Source organism: Odontesthes bonariensis, chromosome 3 (assembly GCF_027942865.1).
Source record: "Odontesthes bonariensis isolate fOdoBon6 chromosome 3, fOdoBon6.hap1, whole genome shotgun sequence".
Classification (NCBI taxonomy): domain Eukaryota; kingdom Metazoa; phylum Chordata; class Actinopteri; order Atheriniformes; family Atherinopsidae; genus Odontesthes; species Odontesthes bonariensis.
In genome coordinates this window covers 21,559,526-21,585,770 of record NC_134508.1, presented here as the reverse complement: position 1 = coordinate 21,585,770, position 26,245 = coordinate 21,559,526, and the positions used below count along the sequence as shown (strand labels likewise).

General features: G+C 40.1%; 1 protein-coding gene across 6 annotated transcripts in view; it reads left to right on the top strand.

The window, feature by feature from the left end:
• Positions 1-26,245, top strand: part of LOC142377140 (sodium-coupled neutral amino acid transporter 3-like) — a 47,366-nt gene that overhangs the window by 15,684 nt on the left and 5,437 nt on the right. For 3 of the 6 annotated variants that reach the window (XM_075460954.1, XM_075460956.1, XM_075460955.1), the window contains 14 exons: positions 4,832-5,042; positions 7,360-7,392; positions 7,532-7,625; positions 7,730-7,845; positions 11,453-11,526; positions 11,716-11,808; positions 11,979-12,060; positions 19,969-20,051; positions 21,579-21,637; positions 22,005-22,151; positions 22,878-22,957; positions 23,366-23,466; positions 25,496-25,620; positions 25,712-25,856. In XM_075460954.1, coding sequence (XP_075317069.1) covers positions 4,906-5,042; positions 7,360-7,392; positions 7,532-7,625; positions 7,730-7,845; positions 11,453-11,526; positions 11,716-11,808; positions 11,979-12,060; positions 19,969-20,051; positions 21,579-21,637; positions 22,005-22,151; positions 22,878-22,957; positions 23,366-23,466; positions 25,496-25,620; positions 25,712-25,856 — 1,369 coding nt within the window. In that variant the 5' untranslated portion in view covers positions 4,832-4,905. The remainder of the gene's footprint in view (positions 1-4,831; positions 5,043-7,359; positions 7,393-7,531; positions 7,626-7,729; positions 7,846-11,452; positions 11,527-11,715; positions 11,809-11,978; positions 12,061-19,968; positions 20,052-21,578; positions 21,638-22,004; positions 22,152-22,877; positions 22,958-23,365; positions 23,467-25,495; positions 25,621-25,711; positions 25,857-26,245) is intronic. The other 3 variants (XM_075460957.1, XM_075460952.1, XM_075460953.1) reach the window with 2 other exon arrangements.

Here is a 26,245-nt window from a genome sequence, read left to right as displayed (position 1 = left end):
GCAGGAATAGTGCATGAAGTGACCTGAGCAGGTTTTGATCCTTATTTCCTGCTTCAGCGGGATGGGCCTTAATCCGATCTCCTCTTTCATCCTGATTATCAGAGGTCCCAAGCCTGAAGGTTTACGATAAAATGTCCCCTCGTGGACTTATTAGCCAGTCATCATTGATAAATATTGGCATATGTAATCTCTTATGCTGCAGAAAATCTCTTTTCATTCATGGACAGAGAGGAAGGATGACGAAATTGCTCTCTCATATTTTTCAGTACAATGAATATTGAAAAATGGCCGTGATTTGCAAAGAATGTAACAAGGGAATTTTTATTTAATATATATATATATATATATATAATGTAGCAAAGAATGTAGCAAGTGAATTCTTTGCAATTGTCTAGTTATCAAAAGCATCATGGCCATTTTTCAATATTCATTGTAGTGAAAAATATGAGAGAGCAATTTCGTCATCCTTCCTCTATGTCCATGAATGAAAAGAGATTTTCTGCAGCATAAGAGATTACACATGCCAATATTTATATATATATATATATATATATATATATATATATATATAACTACAGGCTTTGAAATTAATTAATCAAAATTAATTGCATTTTAATCGCATATACTTTATCCTTTAGAAAATTAACATTTTCAACAATATTTCAAACACAGAACATATCCCTATTTGAAATCTGAATGTAGCATGCATGAAAACACAGTATATAGAATCTTGGATGTTAAGCTGCGTTGGGCCCCCGTTAGCTTCCACGCTAGCTGCTACATGTTTAGCGTTGAGGTGATATTTGAGGCTTGATACGCTGCGGTGATACGCTAATTCCTTGTTGCATAATCTGCACACAACCACGCACTTGTCGACGCTTCCATCCGTCTGTATTTAAAAAAAAAATAATAATTATAGTGTGCGATTAAAATGCGTTATTTTTTTAACGCGCTAATATGTGTGTAGTTAATTAATCGAAATTAACGCGCTAAAGTCACAGCCCTAATATATACACATATATATATATATATATGTAAATATATACATATATATATATATATATATATATTTACACAATAAATAAACTGACAGTGATTGTAACACACACTGCAGATTGAAAGTCTGTAAATTACACTGGAGACTCAATTAGGAAAGCCTTTAAGACCACAAGCCTATTGAAATGTCATCAAGTAGAGGCAGAGGAGGCAGTATTTCAGAGTACTTGCTGTATTACATAAGCTGTATACCCCCGCTCCACACACAAACACAAAGCTTCACATTTAATTACAGAATCAAACTACACGAAAGAACAACAAGGACAAGTGCAAACAAGCACAGGAGTAAGTGGGGATGAATCGAGACGAACGATGTTATGTGGTTGGGGTATCAATTTAGGAATAACAATGAGAGAAGCTGGCTGGCTCTGGTTCCCTCCTTGTGGGATGACGTCTCTGCAGAGCTGCTTACGTCAGAGCCAGAGAACTGAGCCCCACACACTCCCTCTGTGCTGGCAAACGGATGTGATGTTTTGGACGAGGACTTGAATAAACATAGCCTCTGCTGTTGCTGTGAAAAGAATCATTTACTCCCACCAAGAGCATCACGATGTGGTATTAAGTCTTGCGTAGGATTTGGAAGTTTGGATACAAGTGGGGGGATAATTTTTTCCAAAGATAATCTTCCTTTTTTTTTTTGTCATCTGGTCCTTCTGTTGTTCAGATGTATATTTTTTTCTCTCCTCTTTTTTAGTTAGGCTCTGTAAAACTATGCACATATTTCCAGTAGCAGTTTAACTGCTGCAGTTGTAGCATCTGCTCTTGAGAAAAATGCGATTCTTTTCTTGTATGTGGAACATAATGTTCCATCGGGAAAATCAGGCTGAAGACGAAAAGACTAAATATCCTCCTATCAACCTGTTTATGCCGTGCATGATATGGAGAAAGATAACCACCAAATTAACAATGCGGAAAATTATTGGGAAACTCTGCCCTTGCTTTCTTGGACATGAACTGTTTTGAAATGAGGGAACGCAGTGTTTACTCTTGCAGGCAGATTATCACATGTTTTTACATGACATAGTGTCTAGAGACGACAGAGCGCTTCAGTTCACCCACACAACCCTACTTCCCTTTCACACCACAATGACAGCGACAGATGTTGGCTTAAAAATCAACTGTCTTTGTACTGATCCTTCTTTTCCCTCATTTTCTTGCCTTTAATTACTTTTTTTGGCTTTTCTCTAACATCTTTGACTTGACAACTGTGTTCCAATACATTCGTGAAATGGGCACAAAACAAAGATGCTTGTATTTGGGGAGATTAGCATGAACACTCTCCACAAATGAGTTTCGGCGGGTCACTTTTCCGTCGACACCACATTTTTTAATTGGGCCGTACTCTTCACCTCTGACATGCCTTATGTTGGGATTTGGTGCATTTTAAAGCAAGCCATGATGTTTTCCAAATACTTACCAAGTAGGTTTTAATTGCTTAAATCTTTTTAATCTACCAGCTTCTTTAGGACAGTTGATGTCTTTGGTTTGAAGTAAATCTTAGAAAATGGATGTTCAATAAAATAATTCTTTAGGTATGAATAATTTTTCTCTGCAGCTAAACCTGTTATTCTATTCAAAGTATTTCTTCCCCGTAGTATCCCTGCTCCCTCTTGTTCACCATTCTACAAATCCCCCCTATGAATAAGAAGTTCTGACCGAATGAGTAGATTTTCACTCAATTGTCATGTACTTCCCTTTCTGTTGCACATAATGAGTGTAGAGGACACAACTCAGGCCAATCATGTCTGCTGTTTCAAGCTCCACTGCTCAGGGCCATTGAGGAGGACCCCATGTAGCTGGACAGCCCAAGGTTGGAGTAGCCAAAGGCTACTCCAACCTCTTCGTGATTTGTAGACTCTCTGAGTGGCAGTACATTTCTGTGCAGTGATTTGTCCCACGAGGCTGGCCTTGCCTCTGCCATTGCCATCGTCAGCAGCTCTGCTACAACTGTGCATACACACAGGATACTGGCATTTGCTGAATTCAAGGTGGCATCTTTTCAATTAGAGAGTGAAATACCTTTTCAGCCTCTCGAGTGGCCTGGCAAACTAGAGCCAAGGGGGCCCGGGCAGTATAATGATGCCTGGCACAATAGTACCACTGTTCCCTAACCCGTTCCCAGGAAACCACACAACATATGCCATTGTGCACTGTGCTTTGCTGCCCAACCACGTTGCCTGGCTTTAGCCAGAGACACAGAGAGGCCTGGCTATGCAGTGAAGCTTTCACTATTGTGGTTGGTAGGTTCAGAAGACTGCTAGGTGAGGACCAGGGGTTTTTCACCTCACACTGTATTTGATGTGTTGAAATATTTTCTTCCACAAAAAGCTACCTTTAAAAGAGCATACTGTGAAGCGGAAGAGGCCTGGGGGAACAAAGGCAGCTGCGCGGCTGCCAGGAATGGTAGTACAGAAAACCCTGAGCATTGTGGCGATGTTGAACCCTTCTCAATAAAAGAGGAAACCAAGAGAAAAGTGACAAGCAGAGAAATGGAGGCACAAAGACAGCTAGAACTGGTTCGAAGCTGGTCCTGGCTGGTTCTTCTCTCTTTGTTTCAATGCTGGGTGTTCAACCATTTGTGTGTTCCTCCTTTATAGATCCCAACATGGTCACTATTATAGCTGCTGTTTATGCAGCAGAGCAAAGGAGATCATTCAGGGCTAGCCAGATAGGGGGGCTTTGGTCAACAGCATGTAGGAGATACATGTCACAGGGGCCCTTCTGGGCCCCACAAGCCAGCTGGTCAGCTAATACAACACAACAGGATACCCAGGAAATGGAGGCCTGCAGCAAAGCTGACTGTGTCATGGCAAACTAAAAAGCTCTGTTTCCTCTGAAGGAGGACCTGTCAGTTAATGTGTCAATTATTCATTGGATATGCCAAAACATCTTTTCAATGTCAACTCAGTATTTTGGGTTGGAGTTACTGTGTTTTTGTTGTGGTTACAGGAGAAGATATTGCCAGATCTCACAGTCACTCTGTTTTATATATATCTATATATATCTATATATAAGATATATATATCCATATATATCTTATATATATGGATATATATAGCTTATATATGTTCTTTTTCTTTTTTGTTGTACTCAGTACTTCTTTATTAAAAACAGCATTAGAAAAAATATGATAATGTTAAAGATAAGATAAAGTTGATTTAGTCATAGCATGTCATGCCAGTGGTCATTTAAGATCCTCCTTTTTTTTATTTTATTATTGAATCAGCATTAATAGGAAGAGCTTCTGAGTTCAATTATTGTAAAGTAATGTGAATAATCACCTGAGTACCCATAGTCCATTTAGTCATTTACCTTCCCATGTCTTTTCCTTTGTCTGACAGTTTCTTTATGGTGTTATTCAGCAAAAATTCATATCTTAAGCCTAAAGAGACATTTATGATGTCTTGCTGTCTTATGAAAACCGCAAATTTCCAATTTGTCAACTTTTTGTTAGCTATGTGCTCCGTCGTCAGCTCAGATAATCCAGTGAATTTTTGAAGGGTTTGCTGATTTTAACTGAAAATTTGAACCAATTTTCTTTCAGCATGAATTATCCCTCTTTTAATGGGATCAAGTTCAGATGACTAAAAATGTTTGTTTTCATTTGACATCAGAAATATGTCATTTTGCCATTGAATTATTGCGCAGTTTGTCCTCAGCTGTCTTTCCATTTGAAAAATGCTAATACTTTTTCTCAGATCTCCACTCCACATTTACTTATTCAGTGCACCCATGTGTCTAATGCTATTGGATTTTTATTTTGTTTCTCGCGCAGATCCCAAAAGGAAACATTCACATTCACACAGACTCCAGCACATCACTGACAGATTATTATTCACCTGATCAGATATGAGTGAGGATAAACCAACTGAGACTGTGGAAACCTCCCAGGCGGAGGTGAATGCTATTCCTAATGGGAAAGGCCACGAGCCTGGGGAGGAGATCACAGCATCAGCCAAAACACCACCTGCAGAGGATTGTGAAAAGTGAGTACTACAGATTATTACAGTGTTTGCTAATCTCATATATTCAGGGTAATCCTTTGTTTGTTTTCAATGGAAATATATTATAAATGCTGCTATGAAGGTCTTTGCTAAAAGCTCAAGCTCTGATTTTGAAGTGACGTTTTATAATAAACTTCATACAAAAAGCAGAGTGATCATTAATCAAGGCAGTAGTTAAGAGACTGTGGAAAAAGCCCCAGCTAAAGTGATATTTGACTTCCCTCTGCCTTTAAAGCAGTTGCAGTCCTCACTCCCACATTTTCCCAGGTATTAAGCCACTTGGCAGGTTATTCAGAGCATCTTGAAGAACTTTAACTCAATTTAACCTGACTTAATGAGATTGGGATGTCATCTGTTTCATGAATTCCTGTTGCTGAAGATATTATATTTGTTAAGGATTCTAGATGCATGATATGCGTAGATTTTGTGTTGATCAGATGCCTTCCTCCTGGTTGTGTGTGATGGACAATAATTAAAACATTCTAAGTGCCTTTAATTTTGCACAGTGTTGAACCGATAATCATTCTGTTTTCACGGAAAAAAAAAAAAAAATCAAGGTGCCCGTTTCTCCAGCAACCAAGAGAATCAATACACCTGATCTTCAATTCAGTCAATTCTAATTTTTCTTTGCCAAACAACACCTTAAGACACCTTAGGGCTCTTTCCGCCGTAATGTAATCACTTTGTTTTATGCTGCCTTGAAAATACTGACATGCTTACAACAAATTAAGGAAAGATATAGTATAGCAGAAAATGTATGAGTGCTGTAGTGTGACCGATTATGAGACTGATTAGGTTATCTTGCTGCCCTGGGGGGTACCTTTTATTAAAGCATCTAAAGCATAATAATTGAAGTACGGCCCACACAGCAAATTCTGGTATAAGAATAAGCTTCCAAAGAGTAAAAATCTACTCACATTGGTTGTACATGTGTGACAGACGATTAGAATCCTGCTCAGACTTGCTTGACGCACCAAAAAATATTGTTTCATGTGAAAATTACTATGCTAAACACCAATCTGACTGCTTTACATTATCTGCTTTTATTAAACAAATGCATACAGTTTAATAAATCCACAGCAGCTAGCCTTGTGCTTGGAACAATCAAGGAGCAGTTGGCTACACATCAACTCCAGAAACAGAGTTTTACCCACGAAATTAAATTTCAAACACAATTTCAGTATGTTTAACACGTTGTTCAGGAATGCTCCCTGGACAAAGGAATTAAAAAAAATAAATGAGGTGGGAAGGTACAAAATCATCATACATACATCATGCATACATATGTACCTGCTGAGCAATACAAACCACCACACTAGTGTGCAGCCCACAGTTATCAGTAAAGAATTTAGCATAAATTTGCTTACACCTTAAGGCAGGAATGTCAAACTCTGGTCCTTCAGGGCCACTGTGCTGCAGGTTTTAGATGCCCCCCTGCTTCACACCTGATTCAGATTAAATGGATCTCCTCAAAAGATTGTTAAATTTTGCACAAACAAGCCAACGAGGCATCGATCTGGATCAGGTGTGTTGAAGCATGGAAACAGCTTAAAACCCTCAGGGCAGTGGCCCTCGAGGACCGGAGTTTGACATCCCTGGCTTAAGGTATACGCAAATAAATGCTAAATTCTTGACAGATAACTGTGGGCTGCACACTATTGTGGTGGTTTGTACTGTTGCTCAGCAACGAAAGGTTTCGCTGTTTGAATGTTGGCTGTGGACATATCGTTTTCACCTTCTCCCAACCCCAACATGGAGTTTCTCAGGCTACTCTGGCCCCCTCAGTCCGGTCCAAAACATGCATGTTTAGGATTGTGAATTTACTGTAGGTGTGACAAGTTTTTCCAATGGATACAAATTATGTACCAGGACAAAAAGTTACATTTCTATTACAAGGGGTGCTGAATACTTTTTTATTGGTTCAGTTAAGCAGGTGCAAAAATGAACCAATTTTTAAAATCCAGTTCTTGTACCCTTTTAGGGTAGAGCTTTGGCAACAAAGCATATATATCTTTTGTAGGAACCATTCCTGAAGCTTGATATCTCAGTGTGTAAAGCTAGTGCTGGATAATAGAGTGATCTCAGTGCCTAATTATCATGTCAGATTGCCTAGCACTTTTTTTCTGTTAGCAGTGTTGGTGTAATAGATGCTTTGATTAAAGCTTCTCTCTCCAGCATAGAGATGATTATTTATAGATGTCCTTGTTGATGCTGTTATTATATTATGACTCTGGTTGCTGTTTTTTCCACTTTGTGCTCTCGTTGGGTGATGGATGACCTCTCTCTACACTGCTTGTAGGGAAACAGTAGCCAATAGTGCCCAGAATGCTAGGTATGTATGACACAATGATGAGGAGACTAAACACAGACATATTTTAAATGAGCTTGTATTGGTAAGAAAAAGAAAAAGGAAGAGATGGACCTTGAGTGTTTGTTTCTTCATGTGTGGTAAAACTGTTTTTAACTGTTAGTCCCCACAGAACTGAAAATACAGAATCCAACCTTCCAGCGAGCCAGGAATTCTTATCAGGCGTGGAGGACAAGAAGACGACACGCTTTACTGATGTGAGTTTACACACCACTCGGTTACATCCTATTTAAACACCACATTCTGAGGTGTTCACTGAAGACTTAACCTGTTTGCAATTCTCCACTGTCTTTGGCTGCAGTTTGAAGGAAAAACCTCATTTGGGATGTCTGTCTTTAACCTGGGTAATGCGATTATGGGAAGTGGAATTCTTGGACTTGCATATGCCATGGCCAACACAGGGATTGTCCTGTTTCTGTAAGTCACTCATTAATATCTGATACAATGAACACATGAAACTCTGATTGCATTAGAAATCTGTTTTTTCATTAGAACTCTGTATCACTCATAAGCACCTAGTTGGACAGGGATTGTCTTGCATCAGCCCTGCAGCAGACCCTCTTTATGATGCAGAAACTAATGACGCTGGGTGCATTTGATTGATAAATAATGACTCATGTTTATAGCAATCTGGAAATAATTCACCAAGTGCAATTCCAATTACAGAGGCAGAAAATAACTCCATCGTTTCTTTGTGACTGATTCTCTGCTTTCAACGAGTGGGTATGTGCATACTGTACGAGCAGTATAACATTTAAAAGCCTCCCCTGACGACTTATATGTCAATTTAATGACTCCAGGTCTTTTTAACCTTTCAGTAAAAGAGAACTGTCATACCTTATCAGCAGCATCTATTCGTTGTTAAATTGAGCCTTTTTTTTTAATCTATTTGATGAAAAGATTAAAGACACAAAACATCACCAGCATTAACATTATTAACTTGACAATTTGAAAATGGCCAGATAGTGCTCTGTGTATCATGTCCGAATCTCCTGCCTTCGAGGGCATGTCTAGGCTGCTAGCTAATACCCATGCATCCTCTTGGAATTGCAGCAAAAGGATATAGATGTGATTAATGGCATCTGGATCCCAGAAGGACACACCGGAAGCTTTGTGGCGCAAAACCACAGCTTGAAAGCCAAGACAGTGACAGGATATTAGGTTGACAAGCGTGCCCATGTAGGTCTTAACTTAGGTCTTAACTTGTTTATTTGTTCATGAGGTTTGTAGCTGTAAGACTGATCGATGTTCCTGCACGGGTCTCAGAAATAATCCGAGTTGTTTCACTAGAGGGAAATTTCTCTCCATGTCTCTGGCAGCACGAACAGTCATTCGTCTCCTTGTCTTCGTGCTGTTTTGACACCTCTTCATGATGCTGCTAAACTTAAAGGTGGCGGATGCTGAATCTTGTTGAGCTTTTCCTAAGAGATTAGAGAGCAATGGTTAAGTCTTACCTGTACATCTCTTGCCAAAATGGAAGCCATGCAGTTGGAAAAACTAAAAATACATCCATGCATAAAATTTCAATGAAAATTTGAAAACTTATGTAACTAGCCCGTTGAGAGGAGTGGCTGTTTGTGATTTAGGATTAAAGTAAGCAAGAGGGAAGATTTACCTCTTCTTCCCAGCAGTGGTGTCTGACGGATTTTTTCCCTCGTGGTAGAAAAAGCTCCTTATTTTGATCTGAGTTGTGTGACTGAGGTTTTCCAAGCTGTTTGCCATCTGAACTCACTGAACCTTCTGCCTCTAAACAGTCAGTGTCTGTGACACTGTGCCAGACAGGAGCTGACATTAACACTGCGGTCGATCAGGAGGCCTCATGTATTCACGCAGTCACATGTAAATTGGTTGTACGTGACTAAGTGCAACAGATAGGGAGCATTTATCCACCCTGTGTCTTTGTATATGTCTCCGATCTTGTATCAAACAATAGGGTAGTAGCTGATCAACACAGGCAGGGTCAGTGACATATTTGGCAAAGAAATATTGGCAATTTTTCCGTGTTCCACATTGGACTCCGGGCTTATCATCGTCCCCTTTCCTTTTTGCCACCATACTGAGTCATTCTGTCCCCCAGGCATGCTCCTGCCAGAAATATGTTTGCTCAAACAATGATAGTACAGTACATGTAACAGAAAAAGAAATACCATAGATAAAAAAAAAAGGTCAGTGTTTTGTAATATAGGTTTTTTTCTGTTTTTTTTTCAGTTTCTTTGAGCCTTTGGCTCTGATGCTGCTGCCCCAACTGATGGCTGCAAAGCAGGCCACAGATTGATAGAAGATATGTAACATCTTGGTCCAGACCCTAAAGGACCTTCTTTATGAGGACAGTCTGTTATGTCCCTTTTTGTAGACAGCCTCAGTGTTGCATTTCCAGTCTCTGTAGTCTGTATCCATCTCCCAGGTATCTGTAGTCCTCCACTTCTTCCCACAGAATGGGGATAATCTTTGGCTTATCCCCGGTCCTCCTAAAATCCAATCTTCTCGTTTTGTTTTGTTCGCCTTTAAGGAAGTTGGCCGCCCTATTTCCCCTAAAAATTGTCAAGAAAATGGGAAAATCCAGAATGTGTTTAAACACATAATTAAACCCCCCCCCCCCCCAACAAAAAAAAACAGGGCTGTATGCAGATAAAATAATTCAAATATATGTTCGCTACTGCGTTGTTTCTGTTTCCATGTGGCCTGATCCTCACGTCGCTTATATTTTCATTTGTGGGTGCAGATCAGCGGGTCGGTCGTCCGGGTCTGAATAAGAATGTTGTTGGGTGGAAATCTGTGAGCGTAGAGCTATAGTGACCCAAGTGTGTCAGTCGGTCTGACTGTCAGCAATTCTGTCCTCCTACTGCCACTTGACAAACTCCTCACTCGTAGATGTGAGCCAGACATTCTTTCACATACTTTGTAGGGAGGAAAAAAGCCAAAGAGGAAAATAAAACAAAAAAAAACTGTTACGTGGTCAAAAGTTGAAGCCGAGGTGAAAGACGGACTGCCCGGCCTTTTAAAAAGGGGAGTCAGATGGTGAGAGTGAGTGTGAGAGAGCAAAAGTTAATGTTGCTAATGGTAACAACAAATGAGTAAATAGTTGGAAAGGGACAGACTGGGAGAAAGTCATTAGATCAGTGGTCCATTCACAAAACTCTCTCGGGCCCAGGATTTGCTGCGGGGGTGAAATTCTATACCAGTCTTCAAGATAATTCTCCGAAATTTCTTTGAAAAAAAATGCAAAAATGAATCCTGCTGAAAATTTTACAATATACTCCCGAGAGGTGCAGGTGTAAAAAATCTGAACAAAAAAACAGAAAGGCCTCGTAATTTTTGTTTATGCGGGGCCGGGGAGCGTATATATGGCAAATCAAAATGAGTGAGGTTCTCTCAGGATGCGTCTCTAAACTCAGACCTGTCCAAATGGTTTGGCATTCTCACGTAGAAGGCTTTTGAGCCGATAAGAGACAGCAACCAGGTAGAGGAATCTGATTATCAAAGAAAAGATGGAGACTTACTGCTGCAGCAGAATGCCTGAAGAGGAACTGTATGTAAAAGCTGAGTTTGAGTAAGTGGAGAGATGCAAGTTCCTCTAGAGGAAAAAACAGAAAATGGTGTGAATGACTTGTGACTAAAGTGGATCATTCCACAGTGGATGAGTGGAGGAACAAAGAGGAAGATGGTTACTTCGCAAAAGGACTTTTCCTCTTTCGGTCAATCTCAGCATTGTGTTTTTCTTTTTTCTTTTATCGGCCTGTCTGGGGTGTTTGTGTGTTAGTTACTGTGACAGAGGGCAGTGGGGCTAACAGGACAACCCCTGTGGCTCAGCTGGACTAACAATCTGGTGTGAGGTGGAGCCACAGGATTTTCCAATGCGATCTATATAACGAAAACATATGCCTGCCACGTCTGCAGCTGTATAAATAGCTCACAGGGTAATATACAGTGTAAAAACTGAACCACAGGGTTTTATGTAGGAGTTTAATGTGGTCTTTGATGGGGAGGGCCGCAGTAATATCTGTCTCTTTTATGCTTGTTTCAGGTCACTCCTTACAGTGGTAGCGGTCCTTTCATCATATTCCATCCATTTACTGTTAAAGTCATCAGGTATTGTAGGTATGTAAGCAACTTGCTTGAATAACAAACATTTCAAATTTCCTTGAATGTCAGCTGATCACTGTACTCTCTGATCTGAACCACATCACCAGCATTGCTAATTTAAAGTCACTTCACAGCACAGGTGCCGGACAGTATGGACTCAGTTCATGAATAATATTCTTTTATCTTGTGGTGCTTGTGGCACAGGTATTCGTGCATATGAGCAGCTCGGCTACAGGGCTTTTGGGACCCCGGGGAAGATGGCAGCAGGTATTGCCATCACGCTGCAGAACATTGGAGGTGAGGTCACACATTATATATTTTTTTTCATAAATTCCACTGACTTTTCTGGCATAATGCTTCTAGTATTCTCTGATTTGCTTGATATATGCTATATGTATTCATTTTCTGTATTTTATTTACAGCCATCTTTATTTATGCTACACTGTACATGTATTTTTCCTCCACAGCTATGTCCAGTTATCTTTACATAGTCAAGTATGAGTTTCCTCTGGTCATCCAGGCATTTCTGAAGGTGGACAACCCTGCAGGGTGAGTGGCTATAACATAATACTCTGTGTCATGGGCAAAGTGGTACAACACACATCTTTAATATGAGACGAGAGTTTTCCACTATCGTCACGGGTAAAAACTATCCATTTAACTAGCTGTGGCCTCTTAACTTCCTGTAAGTGATCATAAATAACTTCAGCTTGTAGTGTGAAAATGCGCTGGACACTGATCATCGGATTGACCAACAAACCAAGAAGGTTTGATAAAATAACTCAAACTGTCTTGTTCAACTAAGTTGGGATGGTCTGGGACAATCTGGGAAACACCAAGACAGATCTACCACAAACTAGAAATTACTGGAACACCGGTTTCATCATCTACTTTTAACCCCTTAACGCCTATTGTCGCATATATGCTACAAACCGTTTGACTCAATCAACCAGCTGAGATAGCATCTTTATTCCCCCAATACCGGTTAGTCCATATTCACTACGACCGCAAAGTGACGGACTTATTTCCTGTTGCAGATTTATATGAATAAATATGTAAAAAAAAAAAAAGGGTGAATAAAAAAACATTGTTTTTTCACTGTTATATTACTGTGTTGTTGTTATCTTATTATTGACCATTATGCCTGGTGTTGCAAATAAGCAACATACCAAATTACGTGCCAAAAATACCAAATTGACTCCAAATTGACCAGGATACCTGTTGTCGCAAATTTGCAACATACCTAAAACGCACACAAAACATTTTTTTTTATATACAGCTATATAAATTCAGGCGTGAAGGGAGTTCCGGACCAAAGTTTAGACAAAAAAAACTATTTGGAGGAAAATTGTACACCCAGATGAATGACTTTTTTGGCCATAAACACCAGAGCCGTGTGTGAAGGAGTAAAGGTAAGGCATTCAGCACCAAGAATGTTGCCCGAGCTGGTAATTGTGGTAGTGGTAGCATCATGCTCGGGGACTGTTTTGATGCCACTGAAAATTTCAGGCTCCACAAAGCGGATGAAATAATGACGAAGAAGAACTACCTTTAGAAATGTTCAGCACATCTTCAAACCATCAGCTAGGCTATGAAACTTAGACATAATATGCCAACAGAACAGTTATCCATATCATTTTACAGCTGGTTGTGGAATGAAGAGAACAAACCTACGTTAAGTTTTTGGAATGGCCTGTGCGAACTCATGATATTAATCCTAAGTCTGATCGGTGCCGGGAAACCAAAAACGTTAACTGAGAAAGGCAAACTGCCAAGAAGAGAGGTCTCATATCCAACCAAAATACCTGCCAGAAAACCTGACAAGGACATCAAAGGTCAAGGTTCACCTTCTTAACAGAGTCAGCCATATGTTAGATGTGCTGTGTTTTCACTTTTGAGCGTGTGTATCATTTTTACCCAGTGTTGATGTTACTAAAACCCACAATTAATTCAAACTCGTGCACAAAGTTTTATTTTTATTTTGGAGGTATTATGAAAAATACTTCTGTCCCCAAAACAGAACATTTTTAAGAAATAATTGTCAAGGCATTCGTGTCCATGATGAGTAAGTGTGTAAGTATCTGATCAGAACTGTGTATATTAACTGTAAGAGACTTCCGATCCACTGAACACACATACATCATGTGGACATTTCTGCCTTTTAGTTAAAAGGAAAATACCCTCTTGCCTTTACTAATACTTGTGGTATAAGATAATTATGATGCTTTTCATTTAAAAATTATGCTAAAATGTTAAAGCTTATCATAAAGATGTCACCATGAAACACAATAGGTGTAACTTATGTTGATGAGGACACATTTACTGTTTTGCATGAAACTTTGCAGAAATTTAAAAACTATTATCCTGGAGAAAAAGTCAATGGCTCATTAAAAACATGCTAAGACCCCTTTTCCTCAAATTCTACATGCAGCTGCAAAAATATATAAGCTACATTTGGTCCGGCATCACATATGCAAACATTGCCTCCTAGAAATGAAAGAGAAAAATCGACTCATGGTACCAAAAAGTACATCATCCCATCACTCCCCAGTGGGACCTCATCCAGCCATCACCCATGCATGTCTAAAGGTTTAAGTGTCTGCAGAAGAGTCCTGTCAAGCTGTGCCAGTTGTCAGGTCTGGTGCTGTTCCGAGCAGCTGGTGTGAGAGCAGCTGCGATAGTGACCTCAGAGGAGGAGAGCCACCAAGAACGCTCGCATCAAAACACAGCTAGACTCCACAGCTGAAAATGTAAGCCGTGGGATATCAGCACCCTGTGCAGGTGGCCTCAGAGATAAACAGCACTCACTATCTTGGGTGGATTGTGAGTGTGATTTTACCCCAGTTAGAGTCTCTTCACCGACTTTTTGTTTTTCAAGGGTGATTGGGGAGGAGGAAGAGAAGGGGAGGGCTCAGTCACACAGCCCTGTGTAAAACAGGCAAATAATTTAATGCAAACTTGAGAGAAGAGTTTTGCCTCCTTCGTATTACGATGTAAAAATTGGCTTGCCTGCGAGAGTTCTGTCATACCGAGACCAGCGCTGAGATACTTCACTTGTTGCCATCAATAAAGACTTCATTTTCACTTGAATTACTCCGGTCCGTTCTTGAGCTTCCAACTAAAAGAACCGAATCTAACAACGACAAATAAAACACAAGTTCATGCACTGTGCAGGTGCGACCTGAATGGACTAGAATCAGAGCTGTTGTTGCTACCGCATTCTGCTCATAAATGTTGGTACTGATGAGCTGCCCCTGTAAGAGAAATGATAAACTGCGACAACATGCGCACATTGTGTTCTGGTTTCAGCCTGATTTCCCCCGTGCAGCAGTGTCAGATGCAGTGGGTCACAGTCAACAATCGGTGTTTATTTGAAATGACAAACTGGGCTGTCCCAGTGGCATCTCACCCTCCCAGTGTATGTGATTGTGTTGCTGAATCACCATCAATTATCCTAAAACAAATACAACCACATGCTGTAAAAAAGAATAGAAAAGAATGATACCATGATAACAGAGCAGTAGAGCGTGTATCTGTGTGTATCTATTTGGGCCTTTAGTTCAGTTGGTTTTACTGTTACTCTGTCACGCAAATAGATTTTGTTGTCTTGTATTGATTTGAGTTGAATAATACTCTATTGATACAAAAAAAATGAATATATATTTTATACGGTTTTCCTGTTGTTTTGTCCACTTTCTGCAGGAGTAATCACATGCGTCTGCTTTTGTTTATGGATGTGTGTTGTCTTTATCAAGTCTGACCCTGGTCAGCTCATTAATTACACAACACCCAAGGCTCTGTCTGTGTTTGCTCAACCATTCAGGGCACGAGAGAGTGACTAGTATGTTAATGTTGACAGTGCTGTACTGTATGTGCATCCGTTTATGAAAGTTTTTGTAGTGATTATTTGTGATTGCACATTTGTGTATCTCTCCCTGTGTGTGTGTGTGTGTGTGTGTGTGTGAGACAGTGTCCATGTGCCAGATGGCCACAGGATAGATGACCTTCCTACTTTTACATTTTTTCATTTGTATGTGTGTTCGTTGCAATAGGTTCTGCTTCACTCTGTGCCTCCCACCTGACAGAGGACAAGAAATGAATCACCCCTGCTACTCTGTTCTAAAAATAACTCCTCGGGGTTCCTTTCCTAGACATCGTTACAAGTGCATGTGGCCGTAACCGTGTGGTTGATTGTGTCAGTGGAGATTGTGTGTCATATGTTTTTTCTGAACTTCTCATACTAATCTCTTCCACTCGGGGAAAAAGTGTGATATCTTAGTTTGGCATTGGAATGTAATAACACTGTGCTTACACAATAATTACTCATAAACCAGATTTAAAGGTCCTATGGCATGAAAATAAATGGAGGCTTTTATATATTTTTATAGGCTTTAGTGGTCCCCTAATTCTGTATCTGAGTTTTTTTCCCCAAAATTCTGCCTTGGTGCAGAATTACAGCCAGTCCCAAAAATGAGCTTTCCTTAGGATCCTCAGAATGAGCTGTTTAGTGGGGGTGTGGCCTTACTTACGCCCGTGGTACCTTGCGCAAATGTTTTGTGAATCGCTATGGCACGTAGATGGCACGGCAGCCCTATGCCGTAAAACTAGCGAAACTTGTTGATATGAGCTTACTTTGACAATATGACGAACTAGTTACTGAACAACTCTCCTAACACAGTCAAACATCAAGCAAGTGCTACACAAGACACAGCAAAAAAGGCGTGCGTGAAGGGGAAAGCAGGAGTGAGGATTTTGACATTCTCATCTGATTGCTCTGGTTTGCAAAGATGCACGTAGCGCGAGTCATTTCAATCAGGGGAAAGGCAGATATCGTGCACGCCATAACACCAACAGCAGGACGGCTATCAAAACAACAAATAAGTACACAACACTCGCGTTACAGTAAATGAGGTGTCCACTCGCATACCTCATGCTATTTACCGTTACATTAGCGACAGTGACCGAGCTATTAGCTGCAGAGCTAATGACACAGACAGACTGACCGTTTTGACTCTGGAACCATGAAGGAATCATTATCCTGATGAAATGCACTGAATTTGCGGATTCATTCTTCTTCAGGAAGCTTGAAGTAGGGGGTTTTGGTCTAAAATGAGCGAGCTAACTATCTCATGGGCATGCATACACCTCCAACAGCCCAGTTGACAGAGATAAGAGTTTGCAGATGCTATTAACTGCATAGCTAACCGTTAGCTAACGTTAGCTGCTAACGATACAAACCCTTTCCTCTGGTAACAAGCTATGTAACTATACTGTACATACAGGAAAGCAACACAATAATAGAGCGTTAAATTACTTACTCTCTGGAATGAGATCCTTCCCCAAGTAAGGGGTCGAATGGAGCAGGAGATTGAAATGCGGATCGGTGCGGTGTCTGCAGTGATGCGAGCTCTGTACCAGCCCGTCGTGGTGAAGAAGGAGCTGAGCCAGAAGGCGAAGCTCTCGATTTACCGGTAAATCTATGTTCCTACCCTCACCTATGGTCACAAGCTGTGGGTAGTGACCGAAAGAATGAGATCGCGAATACAAGCGGCTGAAATGAGTTTCCTCCGCAGGGTGTCTGGGCTCTCCCTTGGGCTCAGTATTGGCCCAAGTTCTGGAAACATTCGTAGGTGAAATATTTGGCGCACACATACACAAATCTCTTTGGTTCTGTCGTCACTTTCCCAGAAAAAAACTAAATCTGTCCACTGGCTCTTTAGAGGTTCTGATGCAGGAGCTCTAAACAGATTTTTTACATCCATGTAGGCTACAGCGCAATGAGCTGGCCAAAGAGCTGTGGGCGGGGAAAGGCAGTTTTGGCATAGCCATATATGGGCTCTGGGAGGAAACAACCTCCACGTCATAAGCGGCGGCTTTCCCGATCAAGCCATCTGCATGGTCACATTTCCAAAGGCGGAGAATAATTTCCAGTGCATGGTTTAGGTCTATCGTTATTTTGAGCCACTGGGGGACCGCAGGCAGGCTAGAGGAACTCATATTAATGTTAAACAACCTTAAAAAGTGAAAATGTCATGCCATAGGACCTTTAAAATGTGTGCCACTTCCCACCAAAGAGTTGAGGTTTTCCTCACTGACCCTCACCTTCAGGGGAACAGCAGCAGGCCACGAATCTACTCATTCCAATAGTAGAAGTAATTGCGAGGGCAGATTTTTCCACCCTAAAACAGGGAAATATAGGACTCATTTCATATCGATCACACCTTATGAATATTCTGTCATTCCTCTGGCTTTTTTTTTTTTTTTTAAATAATTTCAAACTGATAAATGTGGAGGAAATGAAGGACGAGGTCTGTCTGTACGTCTGTCACGTCCATGATATCTGGTAACCCAGATGTATCTTAGCAAAGGAAAATATCGATAGCCAGTGGTGTATGTAAGCATCAATATTTACTCGTTATCCCCCTATCATCTGCCGATAAACTCAAGCAAGGCAGATCCATATTGACTCTAATTCATCCACATAATGTTCCCAATGTTTAAACTAAACCCACGTAGAAACTGGAGGAATACGTGGTGCATAATGTTACAAAAACACCAAATATGGAACATTTTAGAGAAAGCAACAACATTTAACAAAACAAAAAAAACTTTAAAATGCACTGCTATGATTCACAAAACACAACAAAGCCACAAAATGAACATTTTAAAAAGGTTGTTGGGTTCTTCAAGATGTGTGTTTTCTGATTTTTAAAAAAAAAAAAAAGTTTGGTTTACTGTGTTCTGTTCATGCTGTCGTGTTTCTGATGACGATGTTGTGTTTTCATTTTGCAGTTTTTTACCAACTGTTCTGTTTTGTGCGATGCATAATTTTCAAAAAATGTTGTTTTATCTTTAATTACTTTGTTTTCCAAAGTGTTGTGTTTTTGGTTTTGTCCAAAAATTGTTATGTTTTACACCCTAAGACCGTAAGAATTGTGTAATTGAATAATGTAAATGATAAATTGTTGAAAGAATATCATTTTGTTGGAGAATTTAGATTGTGAGCTGTTAGCAATATTGTAGATACTTTTTAATGTATGACTGATATGATTGCTGTCATCTTAAAGAGATTTTTTAATTTTATTTTTTGCTCTTTGGGTTTTTTCCCTTACTTTAAGTGTGTTTTGTGTAAAAGGTCTACAAGATTTGAAATCCACACCGAAGCAATTTATTGACTCCCACAAAACCCACTTCTCCTGACCCGAACCTCATTGCTGGCAGGCAAACTGCTTTCTTCTTTTGCTGATTTGCATCACTATGTAACTTACTTGCATTAAGCTTGCCTATCTGTTAGTTTGTCGTGCAGGTAAACAACGTAAGTTGAAAGAGGGAGGGGGCTAAAACTTAAACAATATGAACTTTTTTTAAATCCAAAGAATAGAAATCTATTCTATTGGACCCATCAGTATAACATCCCATTCCCTTAAATGAACAAAATACGGCAGCTTTAATATTTCAGGTCATTTAGGGCTATTGTGGGCTAATCAACAGGGAGGGCTGATTAAGCAAACCTTCATTGACACGACAACAGTATGGCAGTTTGTCCTGGAGAGCTTCTCCATGTCAAATCCAGTTTAATGTGCCATGTGCGCGCTGACGTGTTGCACTTTTAAGGTTCTCCTCAAAAGGTGGAGTTGAAATGTGTGCTGCACATCATCATCTTTGCTGATGGTGACTGCGGCTGATCTGCTCCATCAAAGCCTTCTACCAAATGCAAGTAGATTATGACAGCAGTACACGGTAAATAACTAATCAAGTTAGAGCGAGGCAGCAGACAGTCATCCTGGTATGTGCTGTAATATTAGCCGTTCACTTTCGATTGTAAGGTTTTGGACATTTGTAGTCTTTTTTTTTTTTTCTTCCACTTCTGACATTGTGAACGTGGGACTATTGATGCACAGCAACCTACGAAGCTAAATTCTGTTTAAATACCATTTTACAACTATGCTGTTCAGGCTCTGATCTAAAAGTGTATCATGTTTAGAAACAACAGCAGCAACTTTTTTTCTTCTTCTTAGAATGAAATAAGTTACTCAGTTTGCAACTATAAAGTGACGCCTTTTGGTCTCCTTTTGTGTATTATAGTATTTACCACAAAAACAGCCCCATAAACTATCCTAATGGCCCCCAGACTTCAGCTGCAGTTCTTTGTGTCCCGTGCTACTGTGAGCAAAGAGGCTTATTCTTATCAACTACATATTTGATTGCCTGCCAGCTGGGTTTGATTTGGCATAGTTGTGGAGATATAAAATAATCCATTTTCCAACCTTGAATTATGAGCCTTATTCCCTGTGTCCCTAATTTTCTAGTTTTTCTGTATGCTTTTCCCCTGCAGGTGCCCAGGCAATGCTCAACAGAGTGTAGATACTAAACAGAGGGGGAAATGAGCGGGGTGTTAATGATGAGTGACTTCAAATCAATACATTAATTTCTTTGTGTCTGTCTACCTCTCTGCAGTGAATGGTTCCTGAATGGAAACTATCTGATCATCATTGTTTCTGTGGCAGTAATATTACCGCTGGCTCTCATGAAACAGTTAGGTGAGTGTGTGTTCTTGTTTTAGGGGCTGCATGGAATATTAGTTCACTCTAGCCACCACAAGAGGGGGATTATACATACACCACAAAAACATTATATTTATAACTTCTGGATTTAGTCTTTTTTCATTTTTCTTTAAAAGATGGTATGCTCACGTTGATGAATTATATTGCTGTTGCAATTAAAGTGTGTAATATTGAAGGACAGACTGACGGAAATGCAACATAACATTCATATTAATGTTTTTGTTCGTGCGGAATCAAGTGAAAATAAGTAGCCGTGTGCTATTGTCAGCTTAGATTGAGCTATTTCCAGATGGCCCGGGTCCACTTCTTCCACTGCTGTGTTTCTCCAGAAGAAGGGAAGGAACAAACCAAACTCTGGCTGTAGAAAGGGCCTGTTTTGTGTTTGAAACTAATGTTCAGCCACATTAGTTTCTAATGTGGTGGTGGAAGGTGAGGCAGAGCATATTCAGGCGGCTGTAATCTGGAATTTCACTGCTAGATGTCAAGTTTCACATATTTCTCCTTTAATTCCAAAACTGAAGCCCTTAGTTTGCAAATATCAAATTAAAGTCAGGAATGTCATTTCCAAAATGCGATAAATCACGGGACACCGAGTTGAAATTCTTTGCCTCTCTTGGCTTGTTAGCATACTGCTTCACAGCATCCAGCGGCTATAGGCAGACAGGGTCTGATGAAGCCAAAGGGTTTAGCATACTGAGTTGCTGAAGGACACTTGATCTAAAAAGATGTTAGTCCCTGCCAGGGCTTCAACCTTGGCCTTTTGCTTAAGTAATAATGTCTAATTCATATGCAAGCTTTATAGGCCTTCTTGTCATCCTTTCAGTTTAAATTGATCCTTGATTTTTTTTTTTTTTTGGGGGGGGGCAGCTTCAGAAGGGGGTTTGCCGATATTTTAAACGTGCGTGTTGTTATTTGACAGCTTATTGATTTCTGTCTTTACTAACATGTTCCCTGGCAGAAGGAGAATTTTCAAAGTCAAGTCCGCTCCGCCTTTTTGCTGCCTTCTTTTGTTATTCCTTGATGACAGTTTCACTTCCTGAGATGTTCCCCGATATGTGACTTCAACTATCAACACTGAAAGACTGATAAGAGTTCACTTATCGTGCCCATGTAACTCTCTTCATTGCTCGTGTGACACGCAGAATATGTTTCACAAGGTGGATGGAGTGTCATGCAAAACAAAATAAATGAAAGGGAAATAAAAAAGAGCAGGGAATGAACAGGGTGTCAGAAAAAGGAGGCATACTGGCTGACCTTTTGCAAGAAGTCTGTCTCCTGCTGAGACGCAAAGAGCAGCAGAGCCAGTCGATGCAGTCAGGGTCCAGTAATGAGCCCCCTGCACATTAAGTCAGTTTAGTCTTTCAAACAGTAAGGTACATTTTAACAGTAAAATGCTGATTTATCTCAGTATTAAATACCTTTAAGAGGTAGCAGGTATTACATTTAGAATAAACCTGAGCGTGCAATCTGTGACGGAATGCTAATGAAGTGTTTATATTTCAGGATACCTGGGATATACCAGTGGCTTCTCACTGAGCTGCATGGTTTTTTTCCTCATTTCTGTAAGTCCTCTAATCTTTTTATGTACATATAGTGAGTGAAAACTACACATCACATCTTTTGGTTGACGGCATATTAAAATGCAATGGGACCTTCTCACCGCCTTTTTAGTATTCCCCACTCTGTCTATTCATTGCCATGGCCTAATGTTTGCATGCTGCAGTTCCAGGCTGTGCTGGTTCTCTGTCTTTCTGTGACCTAGTTTTGGCTGCATGAGCTGTAATCCATCATTGCTCTCCCTCTCTCTCTCTTGTTTCTTTTTCTTTTTTGCCCTGGCTTTCTCAGTGGCATATTTATGCCTGTCTGCATATTAATGGCGTCCCATAGCCTTTGCTTTGGTAAAACGCCTCTCATCTCTGCACTTCATAGGTCATCTACAAGAAGTTCAATATCCCTTGCCCGTTTGTGGACTTTGCATTAAACAGCACTGCCAGCGTGATGAATATCAGTGTCACAGACCCTGGTGGGAAGGATAATCCCGCCTGCATTCCCAAGATGGCCAACCTCAACTCACAGGTAGGTTTTTATAGGTCACTGTAAAAATGCAAGACCACCTGCACTGCTATGGCCACTGACAGCCCACCACTTATGTCATCAGCATGCTGCCAGAGCCTCTTCACAATCCAAGCATGGTAATCTTGGTTTGAAGCACTCAGTTGCAGTAATGCGCGGATCAGGACCGTTAATGATGTGCTCTGTGATTAAAGCATAGCTCAGAGATGGACACTGGCCCTCGCTTTGTCTGAAAAAGTTTAAAAATGACTTTGGCACTTGATTTACCCAGTGAGACTTTTAAGTTTGAACATTCTAAGTACCTTTGTCTTTAGAACACAGCAAAAACCTTGTCAGCAAGGTGATTCTGAGTGACCCTTAATCAATGCTGGATAAACTAGGACGTTACTTATTTTTTAAGCAATATCCCCTCTCAGAGCAAAAGCAAATATTCACTCCTCGTTCCTGATTTTTATGAAATCCTATCAAGTTTTGATCAGCATCCCTCTGAGATGTACTTTTCCTATACAAGCTAGTAGGACCAATCCCTGCTGCTTAGCATCTTACAAGCAAGGCATTCTTTAATAGGCTCAAGCTGGTTTGCTGCCAGGCCCAAGTTAATCACAGGAAAACAATTAGCTCTCTGTGATGTGTCTGAGGAAGTAATGGGCAGTAAAGCGTGAAGTTGGTGGTAAGACATCTGGGATGGCGCTGCTGTATCTATGGTGACCTGTTGGGGTTCATTTGCAGACGGCCTACACCATCCCCATCCTGGCGTTCGCCTTTGTGTGCCACCCAGAGGTCCTCCCCATCTACACAGAACTGCGCAAGTATGTTCTCATAATGGAAACCTCCCGCTAACTTTAAGAAGATAAGAAATCAGCTGCATAACAAAGAGGAAAGCTACTGTGTCTGCTTTGTGCTTTGCTGGTCACAACCTGGTCACACGCACTGCTTTCACTTTTTTTTAAGTGCGTTTGCATTGCTTGTGTTGTGTAGCATGTGATTAACTTAAATGCATCATCCTGCTTTGAACCACCATTGTTTTTGTGAGCTTAATTTTGGATTTGTAGTTGAAACTTTGGATATTTGTGAAAGAAAAGTAGCCGCACAGCGGAGGATGGCATTAATAGTAACTGGGCTTCAGGCTTTCTATAGAGGCATCATTGTCATTTGATGCCATGATATTCTATTTGTTTGTGTTTGTGACATCACATGGCAATATTTTCTGATTTCAGTGCCACCAAGAAAAAGATGCAGCATGTGTCCAACATCTCCATTGCAGTTATGTACATCATGTACTTCCTGGCTGCTCTTTTTGGATACCTAACTTTCTATGGTGAGGCCTGGTCCTCCTCCCATCTCTCTCTCTCTCTCTCTCTCACTCTATCTATCAACTATCATTATTCATGTGCAATTAATTTTGTTTTCATATCTACATATTACGGTTTTCCTCAGTTACTTTGGTACATTTTCTTGCAAAACAGGAAGTGTATTCCTTGAAAAGAAATGACAAACGACACCACACAATGGATTGCATAAAAAAACCTGTAACTGAATCAAAATCCCTCATCTCTCTCTCTTTGTCAGTACAAATTATTTCTGACAATGAGCATGTCAGTCCCATCAGAATGACAAGTCAGTGGGTTTATTGTTTACCAACAATCACGATCAGTCAAAATGTTTTGCCATGCTTTTAATGTAACAACGTACTTGGTATTCCCTGATGTTAAATATTAGGATATAAACGAGCAGTTTGATGTATGATATACAGTACTGCTCAGAGGAGTAGTTATTGGCCCCTGCACCTTGACTACCTTGAAGAAAAAAAGAAAAGAGAAGGAATAAATAGATACATTGACATTAACGTTAGCCCATTTAAAAGTTACCACCTTGATTTAACTAAGCAAATCAGTTCACTAAGCAATAATCTTTGGTGACTGTAGTTGGTTAGGTCAACATTTCTGAAAGATTAATACAACTCTGGACAGAACTACATGTTTTGACATATGCTTATAGAAAATATGCCATGGCAGATCTATGCTACAGTCAAAATACCATAAAGGTGGTCCAACAAAATATTAGTGTTAGAATTTCTTTTTACCCAGGTAGTGTACACCATCTTTGAAATTTAAGAGTTATTTGGCATTGTATCACACTGACCAATGCTAATTTTTCTATGTATTTGCACCTATAGTCCACGTGCAAGTACAGTTTTTGGGCCCTTAAAAAATGAATTGTTCTAAAAAATACTGGCCAGGATGAAGATATTTACAGACTCTGGTTACGGTGTCAGATTGTTTATTGCTATGTCCTTGGTTTGAAGTCAGCTTATGTCCCCCACCCTTTTGTTGACATAGCAACAGGAGATGCCAGCAAGATAGTGCTAATCTTGCCAACTGGACTTTATACATGCTTGCACAGAAATGTACAGTTACTAAAGGAGAATCAGCATGACTTATGGAGGTAAAAGGTAAGTGGTCACTGGGTTTGGACAAGACCCAATCAGACCTCCAGATGGTGAGACCGGTTTGGGAATGAAGAGGTTGTTGCAGCATAATAACATGAGACTGTAATAAGATCACCTATCAGTGCTGTTAGAGAAGTTGCTCACACACTGACTATTTAGGAGATGAGGGATGTGATGGGATTTTTTCTCTTTTTACATTTTTTGGGGGGGAAATGAAGGAGGGGAACATCCATTTGCCAAAATAACTGGCTTCATACGGACAAGGCCTTGATGCACCTCAGAAAAATGGCAAGTCATTGGTTGGTCTAACATCTGACATGTTCTCCTTCATTGTTGAAAGAGAGAATTTTTTATCAATTCAGGACTCAGGTTAATATAAAAAAAGTAATCTATAGAAATGTGCAGAAAAAACAGGCTTAATGCAGTGAACATATTCCAAGATATTTTGGTGGGTGAGAGTATTTAGCAGAGAACCAGTTTAATACCTTTTGATCAACATGCAGGTAACCGTAATCATTTTCATGAATGTGAAAGAATTTCACGAAGGAATGCATGAAGTGCACACATGACGAAGTGATGTGGAGGCTGAAGAAATCAAATTTGAGGATTCTCATTCCCTCATTTCCCCGACTGAGAAATGTACCAAAGTTAGTGGGTAAAAGTGTACTAAAACCAGACTCTTACAGACTGCGAGTGTTTAAGGTTAACCTTCACGGTACACTCTGCCCTCTAGTGGCCATTTTGTAAATGTAAATGGGCATAATTCAAAAAGCTGTAGTTACACATTATAGATAATTAATCTAACACTTTATTAAATACTTGTGCATTATTTTGTTCTTTTCCTGGTTGTTTATAATCCTCACACCTACATCTATTTCCTTGTTTTCCTCTCTTCCAGGTGAAGTGGAAGCAGAGCTGCTTCACACCTACAGCCGTATTGATCCATATGACACTTTAATTTTGTGTGTGCGTGTGGCTGTGCTCACCGCTGTTACACTTACAGTACCAATCGTGCTCTTTCCTGTAAGTAAAATTTCAACACTTATCATGCTAACTTATCATGTCCCTGTGAAGTTTTAAAATGCAGTGAAAATGTATTCTTTCATTCCAATAGGTACGGAGAGCAATCCAGCAGATGATGTTTCCCAACAAAACCTTCAACTGGCCTCGCCACATTGCCATTGCCATCGTTCTCCTCACTGCCATCAACTTGCTGGTGATCTTTGCCCCCAACATCCTTGGCATTTTTGGGATCATTGGTAGGTTGAAACTTTGAGAATAAAGGGGTTTAAACAGTTTAGACCTCCTGTATTTACAAGCTTGGTTACATTTTAAGATGAACTGAAAAACAGGAAGAAGTGTTGACTAATCTAAATGATGCTTTTACAATAATCGAGTGAGGTTTAGTCAAATGAAAAATGCACTGAAAAAACTGCTCCAGTTACCAACTGAAAGAAAAAAACCAAAAACTGAGAGGTTGCTCTTTGTCCTGCATAATTCTTGTTGTGCATATGTTCAGATTAGGGACTAGGAAACAGAATTAAGTAGTTGAACAGTGTGACAAGTGCAAAACTGGATGTGGTAACGCAGTATTTGATGATTAGGAAAGTAGATGCTGGTGTTCTGATGATGAGCAAAGACCGCGGCA